Here is a 17,902-nt window from a genome sequence, read left to right on the forward strand (position 1 = left end):
AGAAATGTTAGTTTAAATAAAAAAGAGAACACATACATACTGAGAAAAAGTTTTTGAAAAGTGTTCTCCGATTTCTGAAGCTAGATTTGAGAGATGTGATCCCAGAGCAGCATCCAGGCTCTTGAAAAAATCACATTTAAATTCATATGTATCTACAAATATAAGAAAAAATGGGCATGATGAGCATAAAAATGTGCAAGGACCTGAAAAGTAGATGTTTTTTTCTTCCTCTACATTAAAAAAAACTGTGTATACAATATAATAAAAACAAAATTTCTATAATATTTGAAGTAGTAGCAAAACATCAACTAAATATACAAAGATTATTTTTAAAATTTTGTCAGCATTCAAAAACAGTGCGCCTATGAGGTCTCTTATATGCAATTACTTAATATGTTGTGCCGGTTAAAACAATTTTAATCAGATGATAAAGCAAAAATTTTGCAAACACATCAGGACTCACTGAAAATTTGTGGGGTATAAATGTATGCAAAAATGTGCATCTTCTAAAAAGAATTTATCATTTAAACTCTAATCTCTTACGAGCTGCAAACAGTGTGAAAACCTTTTCTCCGAATATATAACTGATGGGATAATATGAGTCACCAATTTTTATTAATAACTAAAAAAAAATTTCTGTATATAAAAAGAACAGATAAATTTTAACCAATTTTTATATTTTGAGCAATACCATGCAGAAAAGACAAGCCTCTTATTTCAAAAGACAAGAAATAATTTTATTAATATTTTCTGTCCCTCCTCATAAATTTTTAGTTTCACATAAGTCAACATGACAATAGTGTTTGTCCAGTCCCACCAGTTTTAAAAATTTTTAAATTAAGTAAAATGTTTTCATACACTGTTGCATGCCAATTTGTTACTGCTTTTTTATTTATTTGAATGTTCTTCTCTCAGCTTTGAAATAACAATATAATATTTGCATTATTGTTCATCAAAGAAAAAAAAGAATTTAATTGATTTCATATGTATTTTTGTCCATTAATTCAATTTCATTTATTTCATATGAACTTTCCAGTAACAGTTATAAAAAAAGTCACTTCCATTCAAAATGTTAAAAAAAACACATTGATGTTACAAATAACTAACTATTATTTATATTTGAAATAATTATACACAACAATAAAAATTAGTGCTAAAATGCAGATATTTATTTACAACAAGCTATTTTCTTTAAAAAAAATTTACTAAATTAGCAGCAATAAAAATTCATTACTTTTTAAAATATTATGGAAGGCATGAATGTCATTAAGAAGCCTTTTGAAAAGTTTCAGAAATAAACTAAATCTATGTTATAAACATTTATATGATCATAAGTTATTTATAAAATTGAAAATAATGATTATTTAGTATAAAGTAAAAATTGAAGAAAAAATGTATGCACTATATTTGGATTGTCCTTCATCAAGAAAAAATAGACTTTGGTTTATTTCATGTGTATTTTCCACCTTATAGTAATAGTTATAGAAGTCATAGCCATTCAAAATGTTAGAAAATAACATTAATAAATAAAATACTATTATTTACATTTGGTTTAATTATACACAGCAATAAAAATTAATGCTAAAATGCAGATACTAATTTAAAGCAAGCTATTTTTTTTAAAAAAAAGCAAAAATATGTATTAGATTACAAAAATTAAAGAAAAAAGTATGTTAAATTAAAACTTAAAATATATAAAAAATAACATAAAAAATATTAGCATAACGTCTTTGAAGGTGAAAAGGCTGACAAATAAATTCATCATAAATTAAAATAAATATATTATAGACACTTATTTAATCATTAGGTGTAAGTAAATGTATGATTCTTAAATTAAAAGTTTTCAAAAAATAGTACAAACTATTTAAGGAAACTTTACAGAATTGAAATTTTGTTCATAAATAATAATTCCTATCATTACACTAATTTATTTTTTTTAATATGGCAGATTTTATAAATTTTGGTAGAGAAAACCGCTAATCTTTGAATTATGTTCTTTATAAGTCAGTTTTATAACTTCAAGAATATAATAAATGAACTTTAAAAAGGTTAATTATAACAATTTTTATATAACTTGTATTATTTTGTTTAAAAAACTAAATTCTGTGCACGTACATAATGTTTATTTTAGTTCTTAAAATAGTGCAACAAAATACAAGCGCTGTGTTTAATGTGGATATTCCTTTTTGCAAAAGCCTTTTTCAATAAAATACTGTTTTAACCAAACTGTTCCAAATCGAATAAATATACATAAGATTTGTATTGGTTGGTTATTGACACTTTAATTTCGCTTAGAGAGTTAAAATATTGAAATCAACATAATTTCAACAGCTAATTTTTGTTTGACTCTATTAAAACTCAAATTTGAAAAAATGTAAGTAAGGGCAGAAATTTTAACATAATTTCAATCATAACATAACATATTTATTCATAAAATACCCATAATTATTCTTAACAAGCAAACCCATATTTATTCATAACATAATTTCAACAACTAACTTTTACTCTATTAAAACTTAAACTTGAAAAAATGTAAGTAATGGTACAATTTTTTATACCTTCAATAAAAAGACAGATAGTAGCATTTAATGCACGGTATGCAACAAGAAAGAAGCAGCCTTTGCTGAGAAATATCTTTGGTATGTTTTGTAAACCAGCTTCATCTTCTGGGGATTTAGGACCAGTCATAAACCTTAAAAAAGAAAAATTAAATGTATACATTTGCATTTAATAAATATGGGTTTAAGATTTTTTTTTTCTAATTTAAATTCTGAAATGCTCTCAAAAATTTCATGAGAATAACAGTTTCCAATTCAACAGCAAGTCAAGTCCATTTTTTAATTCAATATTGACCGCTAACAGCTTTAAGAAATCCCTTTTATCATCTTCAGTTAACAGTAACATCTTTAAAATTGAGAATGACGCGATCCCCAACATCTCTTAAAAAAAAGAAAAGAAAAAAAAAGAGAGAGAGAGAATAAATTTTCTATGAAGGAAATGTGATCTGAATTTAAAATAAAACAAAAATCAGTTACTTCATCATTCAGTAATTTTAAGTTTAAAATTTTCTTTCAGGTAATTCTAACATTTAATATTCTAAAAAAGGTCATGTGAAGATTATTTTAACGAAAATCATCAGACAGACACTTGATAATTTAACATTTTCATAAGGAAACACATAATACACTATAAATAACATTTACCAATATTAGAAAATGCATTACATATTAAAGGTGCAATGCAATGAATTTTTCAAACACATGAGTAATTTGTATTTTAAAGTGCATTGAATCTCAGCATATATCTGATCGATATAAAAATAAAAAAAACCAATATTTTAATCTTCTTTCCTAAAAAATAATTATAAACTAACTTTTGAATGTCCTTGGGCTCAAAACCACTCTAAAATCTTACAAGCAATAACACATGAAATACATAAGATAGCTTAGCCCTGTTGCTCAGATGCAAATTAATTTTATAGGACACAGTTTTCACATTATTGACGAGAGATGCGTAAAAGTTTTGACTTCACAAAGGATCAATCTAATACGTTTAATAGATTGCCTGGAAGTTTAATTGTGAGTTTTGACTCATTCAAACTGTGACAAAAAAAGACACAGTTCATGCCACAAAGTCATTGACAAATAACATCAAGAAATTTAACTAGTTGCTAAGACAACAAGTTGCAAGCAACATCAATGATCTTATAATTTGTTGTTATTACATTAAAAAGTTAGAGGCATAAATATAATCAACAAAGAGTAGTATTTTATAATTTAAATAAAATTTTATTGTAACATTTTCATTTTATTTCAACTTTCATAAAAAAACAAGCACAATAAAAATCATGTAATTGAATATTAATTTGCTGACTAGATTATGTAGTGATCAGGGAACAGGCCTTGTATCAGAAAAGTTCTGGGTTTGTATCCCGGGAAAGGCATCTGTGTTCCTTCATTCTCTGTACTATCTGTCCTTACTGTGGTAACAACGTTGGCCCACCTAATAGGGTGCCCCTGACAACAAATCTGCCTTAAAAATGTCTGAATTGAAGAAATGTTAACACAGGTGGTTATTGGAAACAAAAACATATCAATTTCAGAACCCTTGGAACAAACTATGTAAGTTCTGAGAACAAACCTTCCAAAATGTGTTCCAGAACCAAAAGCACTTGTTCTAGAAGGAGAGAATACACCACCCTTTAACTCTGAATCAATGAATGAGGGTATCAAATCCAGTGAAAGATGTTGATACACTATTTGGATGTCATCAGGCTCAAGACCACTCCTAAAACAAACAAAATTAATAAAAAAGATTTACTCACACTGCAATGTCATATAATACTCAAATCCGTATTTTTACCACCCAAACTGGAAAATTAATTTTGAAAGTTAAAAATGATGATTAAAATAAACTTATAATTGAAGAATTTAATCAAATATGATTTTAAATGACATATTTGAAAAAATTGAGATTCATAAGGGAAAGAACTTATTTTAATTCTCTTTAATTATACTATACTCTTTTATTTCATTAGTAAATTAAATATGAATGATTGCACTAAGGGACTGCCTTTGAATGTTTATGAAGCAAAAGAAGGTTTCAAGCACATTTGGTAACAAACATTAGATGAGTAACCTTAGAAAACCTGTAAATCTGCAGGAAAGTAAAATGGATGCAACAAATTAAAAGGTGAACACGCTGTGATACAAACAGTTTAAAAGTGTGTTAAAGTTTCACTGATTTCGATAATAAACATTTTTTAGAAAGGAACGAAATCAAGGCATAAACTTTATTGCCTACTGTGATGCCAGAATTGGCATACACATATTTATTTTCTATCTTTTAAAATATCTTTCATTACTTAAGCTGATTTTTTATTAATAGAATTACATTTAAAATAAATCACAAACTTAATCTTTTTAAACAAATGCTACTCGAAAGAAATATCTATTAATTTATGATTCATCATAAAGAAGAAATTAAATTTGTGTTTCCTTCAACTCTCGTCTTGCTTTTGATTTCGTTTTCATCAGGATTTCATCGAACAGTCATCCGTTACGTATCCTTTCAATTATTTATATTTTATGTTTACAACATTTAATTGAATTTAAAATTTTTGTATGACAAATTGATAGAGCATTTGACTTAAGAATTTTTTTTAAAAGTTACAAATATAATAGAAAATTTTTTTAATTTTATTTAATTACAACCTGAAATTTTGTAATTTATCCAGTTAAGCGGCATATTTGATTTTACTATTAGCCTTTTGGTGATGTTTATAGAGGTGAAGAATTTATTGAAAATTGAATTATTGTTGGAACTAACTTGAATTCTGAAACGAATATATTTTCACAGGATTTGAATAATTTAGTTTATGTTTTTATTTCAGTGATAAGGATTTGTAATTAATTAATATACAAAAGAAATGATAAGTAAAATCAATTTTTCCATATTTTATTTTCTATATAAAAAAATCGAATGTTACGTATTTTATTAATGAACAATAACGAAGTTTTCAGTGATTTTAAAGAATTTTTGTATATTCTTAACAATAACATTTAAGAGTTTTTATTATTCCCATTTATTATTTTATTAAATGATATTTCAGTTAAGATTTTAGATTGCTTATAACTCTTGAATTAAACTATTTTAACGTCTGAACAGAATGATTCAAATATACTTCGGTTTTCAAGGAAAATAAATTTGGTAAATTAGAAGGAATGTTTTTAGACTTCCTTGCGTTTTGTTTTATGATGTTATGGGAGCTTTAGTGTTTTTGCATCTGATTTGACCAGTAACCAAACTTTGTTAATTTGAAAAATATCTTCAACTCTTGTATTCATATAACAGACAATTTCTTCAAAGCAAAACAAGAAATGATTATAGTGTTGGTTAGGTGTAATTTGCATGTGAAGTTTCTTTTAATATCTTGCATTTACAGATCGTGAGGTGTTTGACATTCTACTTATGTATAAATTTATTTTCAAAGATTAATTTCTGCAATCAAATTAAGAATAACAGAACTTAAATATTCGTATCATATTGGTTCTTAAAAAGAATTTCAATTTTGTATAATTTCATTGGTCATTTTAAAATTATTTATGTTACCGTTAAAATTTTGGGTTGATCATTATCAAGCATTGCAATATTACAATAAAAAGAAATAGATTTTATACTGTTTGCCATAAATTGATATACTAGTTATGTATATTTCAAGTGCATTTTTAAAATTATTGTTGTTCATTTACAAATGTTCTTAAACTAAACCAGAAATGTATCTTAAATAATACTGATAATAATAATGATATATTTTATAAACCCTTATGCACACTTAAATTTTACAATTTAAATTAGCTTCAAGCTAATTAAGTTATTCTGAAGTACTCATAAATATCAATAATTAACTCTCTATTTTTTTGAAATGTTGCAAATTTCAAATAAGATAACAATACTTAATAGGGAATATTGACATCTACAAGAAAACACAATAGGGAATAACATGTTATTAAAATGTATTATAAGGATTAAGCTATCCCAAAGTGATTCTTAATCAATACTTATAGTAGTGTAACATAATTTCACCCAGATTATTTTAAGAAGTAAAATAATAAACACACAATTACACATTTTTGTTATCTTGGTATAAGTGTTTGCGAAATTTAAAAATTAAAGATTTCAGCATATATTTTTTTTCTTCAATAAAAAAAAAAAATTTCATTAACTGTCTCATTGTTGCTGTTGCTTTGCATGGAGGCATCTGTGCAGAATGATTTATGGTGATTTTCTTTACTAGGGCCCAGGTAATTAAAACTCATTAAGTGGCATAGAGATATTTTTATAATAATATGAACACAGTAATAAACAATTTGTGTAATATTTTTTTTTAAATTTTACAATAGCTATTATATTTAGCACAAATAGTTTTTCACTTACATAAGTAAGCCATTTTATTCATTACAAGTGCATATTCAACAGGGTTAATTCAAATAGTTACTCACGAATATTTTGTTTTATAGAAACAAATCCAAAAATTTTATTATATATAAAAAAAAAAGAAATTCTATTGATTTGAACAATGCAACTACTGAATATCTTGTAAGCATTTTAATTTTTATTAAATAAGTGTCCAACTGAGCTAAAAATTCATGAAAATAAGAATAATTGAGCATTTATATATAATATGACAATATTTTCCTTCATTAAAATGAAGTGAATTTTTATAGATGCAGTGAAAAATAAAAAATAAAATAACTTCTATCTTCTTGAATACAAAAATATACTGCCATGATAGTATAAGCGTTAATACAATGCATCATGTATGCAAAAATTCAGGTTAGAATCCTGATCATAGGCTTGCTATAACATTAATTCAGAAGTTGATAGGGTAAAAAAAAAAAAAAAACTATAAAATTATTTTACCTTGAATTTAATACTAGATAGCTGTGATAGTATAATTGTTAATACATTGTGTCACAAAAATTCAGGTTGGAATCCTGATCACATGCTTTCTAGATCATAATAGTTAGTTCAAAGGTTAAAAAAAAAATGTTAAATAAAGATATAGATATATATGCTGCATTTGTAGATAATTTTGCCTCTGAAATAATAGAGATGATTTTACCTCTTGAAATATAAGAGATGAAAATTTTGCCTCTTGAAATATAAGAGATGATAATTTTGCCCCTTATGCAAAAGGGATGACTAAACATAGGTAAATAATGTAGCAGTCTGATCAACTGTTTACTTAGAGCTAAAATAAAAGCTCATATTTTTTTTGAATGATATGCTCTGCTCAGTATGTTTGTAATAATAAACAATAAACTAAAGAATTTTTATTGACACTTATAATTATTTGAATATTTGATACTAATAAACATTTTATTGAGTTATAATAAGAAATATAGAATATGATATGATAAATTGCACTTACATGTTTAAATATTTTGAATTGTATAGGTATATCAATTTGGTAACTGAGATGATTTCGCAGATTATTATACTATTTGTTACTGATAAAGTTTTCTCAAATTAGAGAGAAATTAGAATATCCTGTCCAGGTGATGACAATGCTCAGCTAATTTTACATCAACATATGATTTAATAACAAGAGTATTGAAAATATATTTTTGAAGTATAACTGTATGTCAAAAATTTTTTTAATAGTAATTTTGCTTTGATATTTAACTTTACATAGGTGTATATTATTATTTTGTTTCTTGAATATATTATGTTTCAATGCATAAAATTTTTTTGTAACATGGGGGAGATCCATTAATTAAAAAAAAAAAAAATATCTATATATATACATATTTTTTTTCTGTGTTCAGAGGGGATATATGTGATGCCAGAATTGGCATACACATATTTATTTTCTATCTTTTAAAATATCTTTCATTACTTAAGCTGATTTTTTATTAATAGAATTACATTTAAAATAAATCACAAACTTAATCTTTTTAAACAAACATAAAATATTTATTTCTTCTCTTCTAGATCAATGTAACGGATACTTTCTTTTTATTTCATTATTATGCAGACATATATATTCACTGTCGCCTTTAATCGAAAACAAAAATCTATTTATAACTTTTTATTCTAATTTTCCAACGGCTAAATGTTTCGGTTGCATGGTTGTAATAATTCACATAAATTTGTTGGCGACTCGTGATCGCCAAGGTATTATTTTAAACCCAATATTGATATGCTGGTTGGCCTTGTTTTGGCTATGCTATATTTTAATAAATCGCCAATTTTGGATCTCCTACCAATGCTTCTGTGTCCGCTGGGAACAATTTACATGTACTTTTTAATTTGGCTTTTGACTAGGCAGGTTGTGGGGGATTCGTCTCCCATGGCCTGTCCTTATTAATATTATTATGTAAAATTGATTCAACTAAAATTTATGGATAATATTTAGTTTTGTATCTCGAGCTCTACAAATACTATACTACTAAATAAAAGCCTTTTATTAATTCTGATCCGGCTCAACTATTATTTTCATCATCTTCTGTTTTCATTACTATCTTCAACTGGCCCACTATACAAATACAAACTACTCCTCACCCACATCTTAATATTCCACCATCATCCCAACATAAATTGGCACCCAGAATCCCTTCTCCATAATAATGGCATCCTGAATCAATATCTTTCTTCATACCTACCATTAACACATACTTTTAAAGCTAACTAACCTGGATTCACTAAACTGTCACTTAGAACCTCTATCTCCTCACCTCTTTCAAGCTATTTTACCCAAATTCACTGCATCATAAATTAAAACATTCATCCAATTACCTTTTTGAAGCTAATTTACTTTAATTTCTTATAATGTCCTTTAACTTTTCTTTAAAACTAATTTTCATGAATTCATTAAAATGTCACTTCAAACCTTCCTCCACTCACCTCTTTAATTTACACAAATGTCATTAAAAACCTTTAGGAATTTCCCCCTTCAGTTATTAATTTTACCTATCAATACTAATTGATAATTAGGGCAATATTCAGAAATTTTTTTCAGGGAGGAAACTAACAAGACATTCCAGATAGAGAAGCTTCACATTCAAAAAATAAGTCTTTTTCCATATGCTTAATTTTTTACCTTTGTGACAATAAAGATCAGTTAAAGTACAGTTTTCAAAAAAGAAAAAATTCTTTTTTTGAAAAAGAAAATAAATGTATAAGTTAAATTTTGTCATATTATACAAAGTTTAGTTAGTGTAAAAAGTTAATCAATAGTTTCACAAAGAAATTTAAAATAGTTACACTAAAAAGTGACACCACAAATTACTTAAGACAAATTAAATTTTCATGGTTATTATTTAGTTTTTCGAAGAAAAAAAAAAAGAATATTATCTAAATATTTGGAAGAAACAGATGATTTTCTTAAATATCTTCTAAGCTGTAATCAATGTGCCAAACTAACAGATGTCTTTAAGCATTGAAAATTCCACTAAAAAAATATCTTTTATTATATAGTTCAAAATTAAACAGGTGAAGAAAAAAAACAAATTTGTTAAAATGAATATACAAAACAAATATTACAATTCATGCAATACTTAATAGCTGATATACAACAAAAATAAAAGAAAAAATTACAACATATATATATGTGTTTACGGCATATTTTTGTTCTCACCAGAATGATTAAAAAAGTAATAAATAGCTCTTTAATTAAATTTTAATTTATTGGAAATGGAAAATATTGCGAAGACTAATGGAGTTCTCCGATAAAATTTGTCTTTGCAATATTTCCTAAAAGTAGAAATTTCAGGAATTGTTACCAAAATTAGTTCTGTTTCCTCGTTAACATCACACCAGAGCTATGTAAACCCACTGGCGGTTCTGCACGAAAAAAGTAGTATTTTAACCTGCAGTCTCCACATATTATTATATCCGTCGTTGAACAGCCGACTCAATTTTTGGGTTTACAACTACTGATGTTCAACTCCGTAGCCTAGTAATTTTGAACCAATCCCAAAGACAAGGAAACTCCTGGATCAGTACCCCCAGAGGTATTGATTTGTTATGGGAACATGGAGGACTTTCCGACTCGACAGATTTAACGTGCATCAGTCACCATTTACTACACGGGAAGTCTTCGGCAAGCGGGGAATGAACCCACGAACTCTTGGACTAGGGCCCAGTGCTCTACCAACCAGGCTATCCCGGCCTTATATCCTCCGCATAGCAAAACCAGTTTTTCCATGTTATTAAATAGGGAAATAGCGAACTGGGGAGAAATATTCTCCCAATTTCACCCGTTTTCTAAACCGCTAGTATATGGACGATATTGGTGCAAATCACTCTTAGTCATTATCAAGGTCATTACCAGTGTGTTCTCACTGGTGTAGCAGAATTTAAATTGGAGAGGAGATGATGATATTAATCATTTAATCTCCGACTCCAAGTCCACCTTCCCAGCAGGCTAACAATTCATGGACATTTTTGGCTCTGAAACCAACAGGGATATTACTTTATAGTGAATTCAAAAATGCTAAGACCAGATTGGAGAAGTTGTAATCCAATCAGATACCCAAACTTCAGCAAGAGGCAAAAATTCATTCTATAAAATTAGTTTACTTATTTCAACCTGTGATAATTTTTATAAATTACTAAAAAGAATAATTGAATGTTAAAGAACAAAGCAATCACAAAAAATTTGGGTTGTTTAAGACGTATCTCTATAGTAAATGAAGCAAAAAAAATTTAAGTTTATTAATTAAAGTAAAAAAGTCGAACAATATAGGTTAAAATATTTGCAAACTTACCAAACAAGTTGATCATTGTAAAGAAAAACAGAATACTTCACACATCTGTAAAAGAACATTTATTTTTATAAACACCAATTTAAAAATAATTTCATACATTAAAAAAAAATAGCTCAAGTTTTTACATTAAAATTAAATACAAATGAATGTGAATCAATAATTTATATTTTTAATTTTTTAGATACACCCTTAAGATGATAGATGTTTTAAATCACACATAAAATAGCAACTGAAATTTTTTTTTTATTTATTATTGCTAGGAACATTTTGACTGTATACACAAATAAAAATTGTTTATTTTGAATTGATGATTTTTAAAAATTTAATCTTTATGAACAATTAAAAAATGTTTTAATTTAAAAAACTGAATAAAATTTTAAATTCCACAAGCCATTGATAAAAATGCAATGCTAATTCTTTCTTTAGTTTTAATTTCCTTTGCACTCCAAAAAGCTCTTTTAAATCAAGTACTATAACAATTTAAGAAAATTTTCTTTAATTATTTGTTTAAATATATATTAAAACAATATCAAAATAAATTTTCTAAAAACCTAAAAAAAAAAAAATTGAATTTGCAATTTTTCTATAATAGCATTTTTAGTGCCAAATTTTGATTTTAAAAGAGTGATGGTAATAATTTTGCTGAAATACTGTTTTGACATGTTTTATTGTAAAGATTAAGCAAGAAGTATTGTAAGATGGAAAGAGGATGTTTTTATTATCCAGTAGTTTTGTTAGTGTCACTATCTAGCTTTTTTTATCGCATCTGACAAGAACATTATAAAAATTAATTAAATTCAATACAAAATCTCATTTAAATTCACCAACTAATTTTTCAGGTATTTAATTTGATACGTTACATTTAAAAAAAAAAAAATTAAAACAAGGTAAAGATAGCATATTCTGTTTAAAAATTAAATATGTCTAGATAGGAAATTCTACTACTCCATTTTTCGAAATTTGTAGAAAAACAATTTAAAACTAGTATGAAAATAAAGCAATGCTGATTGTGTTTGCCTTTTATTTTATGCATATTTTGCTGTACACATAGCTCATATCATCATTCTCAAATATTTTTATTAAAAATTAAAGTGAGGAAAAACATGAATTTCACTGAAATTATATTTATTTATCTAACAACCTGATTCAAGAACAAATAATTTTAGTAATGCGTAAAAAATAATTGTTTTTTGTAACGTTTAATTTCTTAAATTAATTATTAAAATGGTTTTATTCTTATAAAAATATGGAATATACATCGAATAAACAGAGCATTTTTAATTAAACTGAGCCAACTCGTATTGCAATCTAATAATTAAAGCAACCTGTAATTTGGTAAAGAGACAAAAGGACAATGTGGGAGAGAAGATTCTGCTAAAAATTTAGACCCAAGCTTTCTAATAGGAGGAAAAAGTCATTGAATTGATTCCATATAAGAACGTTACTTCGTATAAACTTGAAATACTAGATTCATTGAAAAATGTGCAAACTAGCAAAACTTGTTCACAAATTGTTTAGAGTGTAAAAAAAACACAAAATTAGCAAGAACTTAGGTACTAGTGTTCACGTTAGTACCAGATGAATTTCAAATTATTAATTTTTTAGAAATTTTTTATCCAAACATTAATTTAAGTTCTCTATTTAACGCATTTGTATTTTTTCACATAAATTACCCCTTTCCTTTTTTATGCATTTGTTAGATTTTTATCTTTTCAGCTACAGAGCCACATTTTCTCAATTGGAGAGTATTGGAACTAAATTTTTTTTCTTCATAAAACAGTTTAAAATATTACTTGTAAAGAAAATACTACTACTAGATATTTGCATTATCATGAAAAGCAACCTAAAATGTTTATTTCATGTTTGATTTTTTTATTGATATTTTAACATTTAATTCCTTGTATAGGTTGAATAATTGTAATTCTCCTTTTAAAAAAAATTAAGGAGATTACATGAAAGAAATAATGAAGAGCAGTGATGTCACAGACTTCCATTTTTATTGGCTCGAAAATCACAAGGTAGAACCTAGTTTACCTACATTAATTTCCATTTACTTTTGGTTGTCATCAGCATAAAATTAACAAAAGTCATAAAGATATTGTCTTCTTGCTATTATTACATTTTTGACTTTATTGTTTTCCAAATCATAAGTTAAAAACTAAAAGAGTCGTTTCTTTATTATAAAGTAATTCTATGATACTATCTTATTACGCTACATTTTAAGATAAACTTATTGGAATCAGTGTCTAAACTTATTAACCGATTTACAATTATTATTTTTTTAGTGTTGTTATTGTAATTATGTAATTTTATTTTCATTATAGAATTACATTGATGTGCTAGCATAAATTACAGTTAAAGAGATTTGTTAAACAGGGGAGATTGTGAAACAAAGTAAAAAAACCTGAACACTTTATGTGCAAAAATTCAATATCAAGATATCAATTTCTATACCATACATGTTTTGTATTTAACATAATTTTTTTAATAAGATTTATAACTAAATTACCCACCAATGATGAATATCACATCGTTATAGTAACTAATCTCATTTCGTACAGGAATTTCGATGCTCGATTTTTTACAATCGTGTAAATATAAATCGCGCAGTTGGATTTTAAAATCGCATGAATATGTTATTTTAAACGAATTGCGATGTACGATTTTTAAACAAAGTGAATATGAATCGCAATGTGTAATTTTTAAATCAGGTAAATTCGAAAATCGATGTTACATATTCAAACCGTGTGAATAAGAATAGCAATAATAGTGGATTCTGGCGCAGTTTTAAATATTCAAAATGGCGAAAATCCGCTGAAACCAAAAGAATCAACTGGCGAATTTCTGCCCACTGTAAGTGTTTCGTTAGTGCAAATTAGCGAAAGTTTCAAAATTAGTATAGTTTAGTATAGCTGAAATATCATCCTTAAATATCCCATAGATTGCTTTTTGACTGGTCACTACTTTTAAAAAACAAATATAAGAAATAAAATTCCCTGTATTCACCAAGTTTGTAAGGAAAAACTCAAAATTCCCTGCATTGTCCCTCTTGTTTTAGGTGATTTTTAAATTCCCTGTGTTTTCCAGGTTTTCCCTGTTCTCCCAGTGGAGTGGCAACCCTGAACAGTTACTGCAAAGCAATCATTGGGATTGGTGAGTGGCAGCAAATAGGAAGCTTATCCCCTGGCATATTTTTAAATACAATATTGCTACACAGCAGCCAAAAGAATAGTTAAAATAACCATGTCAGTGGATCACAGGACAAGTTGCTATTAGGACAGCTGCTGTTAAGGATTAAAGAAATTGGAAGGTGTTATTTTTTAAAATAAAAATTATGATTCTCAAGGACTACGAAGATCCGAATAAATGAGCTTACACTGTAAATAAAGAGTTGTTTTCATTTTGAAAATGCTTTCCTTGTCTTTGATCAACATAACAATCCTTCTCTTCCCAACCACCATAACCTCACAATAATAAAATAGGTAAACTCATTTATTTTATGACTCATATAAAAACTTAAAAATCACCCATTTTTTCTCATTTACTTATTGTTTTCTTTAAGATTGTGACCTACTTTGGATTTAAGATGTATTTTAAAGTTTTTAAAATAATAAAAATGTTACAAAGTATAAAAATAAAATTACTATTCTAAGAAAGAGAGTGATTGAACTGCTTCATGTCACTATAAAATCAATTCAATGTTTGAATTGTGTAAGATAAACAGAAAATCAACTTTTAACATTTCGGAAAAATATGTTACACCTGATCTAAATATTTATAAAGAAATTTTTAGCATTTAAAAACAAAAAGCAGGTATAAAAAAAAACAGATATAATTAAGAAATATAAGTGCTATATTATAGAATGATAAGTTCACTTAGAGTAAAAGAGCCCAAATTTAAAAAATAGAACTTTTATTTTCTAACTTTACAAAAAAACAATTCTTTGTACTTAATATTAATAAAACTTTTTTTAATAAAACAAAAACATAAAAATGCCATGAATACAAAATAATGTACATAATAATGAAAAAAATTTGAATGGCAAAGATATATTACCATATGTAGTTAGTAGGGAAAAAACAAATAAAATAACCAATTAAAATACAAAAAATATCTGTATATATTAAGCTTAAACAGATGTCAATCAGCATTTACCTGATGTGAAAAATGCTTTCTTTGAAGCTGGTTGAGTCATACCATTAAATTAATAATAATAATAATAAACGTTTCTGGAGTATGGTTAGGATGAATTAGAAGAGGACTAGAACAGTTTTGAGATAATTTTGGGATAAAAATGCTTGTTTAGAAGGTAGTATGGAGGATATAGAATGAATTAAAATAATTGGAAAAAGCTATCCCATTATTGCTTTTTAAAGATAAGAGTGAAAAGCATTGATAGATAGATAAGACTTTTTGTGAACAAATATGATTAATTTAAATAATCTTTTAAAAAAAATCATTAAAAAAAAGTTTTACCTAAATTTTTCTTCAAGCTGATTTATAAAGCATAGTATTTTGAGAAAAGAATATCTCTCAAGTGGTAAAAAATGAATGCCTTGAAAAATATCTAAAAGATCAGCCTCACTCGACTTCAAATTAACAAGGTACTGAAAAACATAACATGCATTATTATAGAATTTTAATAATATAACAAATATCTTCAAGAATCTATTCAGTCTTTTACAACAAATAACCTAAATGAACACAATACAAAATGAAATAGGTAAGTAAATATAATTGCTGACAATCTGCCATGAGTTATCAGAAGAGCTAAAATGAATGAAAAAGATAAATCATAGACATAAAATGTGTCAAGTTTCTATTCACAGTATCAAAAATAAATTTAACTCAAAGTAAAAAACTTAGACTCATGTATTAGTCTAAGTAGAAAAAAGTCAAAAAAATCAATAGTTTCAATACTTTTTCTGTAACTTATAAGCTAAAATCATTTTGAGGTGGAAGAGAATATAAATAAAATTAATAATTTCAATCATTTCTGTACATAATTTAGCCACTTGGTTATAAGTTTAAATCAAATTTACAAGCTGTTTATTTACAAAATGCTTTTAAATTACTTATAACATAAGTAAATTATGATATATTAGTATATTTGAGCTTATATTTCATTCCATTCTTGTTATCTCATAATTTTAATAGATAATTCTTAGAAAAAATACAAAAATAAATAAATATTTATAACATTTAATGAGGCCTCTGACACAGGCTTTATGATAGATCAGGCACTGCAAGTTTTAGAAAAATAAAAAAATAAATAAAAAATAAAAATACTATTTCTAAAAGATTTGCTTCTTGTGCTAAGAAGTTTCGATTTTCATTACTATAGTAAAGTCATTTTATTTAGTGCGTAAAAAGAATAGGACAATTTACATAACTACAATAGTACGTAAGAAAATAAGCAAACTTGATTTTTTAATTTCATACATAAAAGAACTATTCTTATAACTCATGGCAAAACTCCAATAGTATCACATGTATAAAATTATAACAAGTCTTTCAACACAAAAACTGCTTTTGTTTATTTAAGGTGTGTCTAAAAAGTTTGGCAAATGGCTGAAAATATCATCTACAACATTTAAAATGCGTAGCCACATGCAGGAACATTAGTTAGGGAAGAATCTATGGAAAGCAGAGCAACATGTAAGGAATGCAAGTAGCTGATGTAGAATAATCTGCTACAGGATAAGGGTGTGGGTATAAACTTCCACCCTATTGAAATGGAACATATAAACAAGATATTTAATTAAAAATTGGGTAAAAGGCCTCCAAATTGGGAGTAATGTTAGTTCAAGCATAATAAACAGATGTTGTGAATGGTAAAAAAATGTGTTTAAGACTGCTTTAAATGCTTTTGGGAGGCAAAAACACGAAGGAAGGTAAGTGAAACAGATGCTGTTGAAGACTGTCTCCAAAAAAACTTTCACTGACACATTTGAGCAATTTTATCAAGTATGACAAAAATCTATAGTGTCTAGCGTATGTTGCTTCAACCGTGATTTAATTTCTTACTTTTCTACATTTCATTTTATTGTTCACTAAACTTTTGAGACACATTTTGTAAATTTTATTGATAGAAAACATTGTCATGCAAAGCTAATGTCAAAGATAGTTAATGTCATAATGCCAAAGCAAATGTCTTAGAACTATCTTTTATCTTGATCACCAGACATCTTTTAAACCTTCGTTCTCTTCTCATGAAAGATCCATCAGAAATTTTAAACCTTAGGTTCAGCTCAGAATATAATATCACAAATCACACATGAATGAAAATATAATATGGAATACAGTAAGACTTTTTAATTAGTGGTTCCATCTCAGATATTTTGCCTACATAAAACAAAATTATTTTAAAAAATAAAATGTTTAATATAAAAACTACATAAATGATACTACAATTCTTTGTAATAAAAGTTTTTTTTTTCAATATAAAATAACAAAAGTTTTTGCAAAGTAGACTGATTTATACACTTATTCACTACAATAATTCAACTTGTATTTAATCATATGATTGTATAGCACATTCATTTAATAACTAAACTGATTTAGTATATAGACTGATTTATACACTTATTCACTAAAATAATTCTAATTGTACTTAATTATATGATTG

The 17,902-nt window shown here is 26.2% G+C and overlaps 1 protein-coding gene across 1 annotated transcript in view; it reads right to left on the bottom strand.

The window, feature by feature from the left end:
• Ccz1 (vacuolar fusion protein CCZ1) overlaps positions 1-17,902 on the bottom strand; it is a 40,906-nt gene that overhangs the window by 11,061 nt on the left and 11,943 nt on the right. The window contains exons 6-10 of the mRNA XM_016054965.4: positions 15,751-15,881; positions 11,274-11,318; positions 4,141-4,287; positions 2,559-2,692; positions 41-152 (exon numbers count right to left, since the gene is read on the bottom strand). Of these exons, the coding sequence (XP_015910451.1) occupies positions 41-152; positions 2,559-2,692; positions 4,141-4,287; positions 11,274-11,318; positions 15,751-15,881 (569 nt within the window). The remainder of the gene's footprint in view (positions 1-40; positions 153-2,558; positions 2,693-4,140; positions 4,288-11,273; positions 11,319-15,750; positions 15,882-17,902) is intronic.

Source organism: Parasteatoda tepidariorum, chromosome 3 (assembly GCF_982258835.1).
Source record: "Parasteatoda tepidariorum strain Cologne lab strain chromosome 3, Ptep-v5.0, whole genome shotgun sequence".
In the NCBI taxonomy this organism is placed as follows: domain Eukaryota; kingdom Metazoa; phylum Arthropoda; class Arachnida; order Araneae; family Theridiidae; genus Parasteatoda; species Parasteatoda tepidariorum.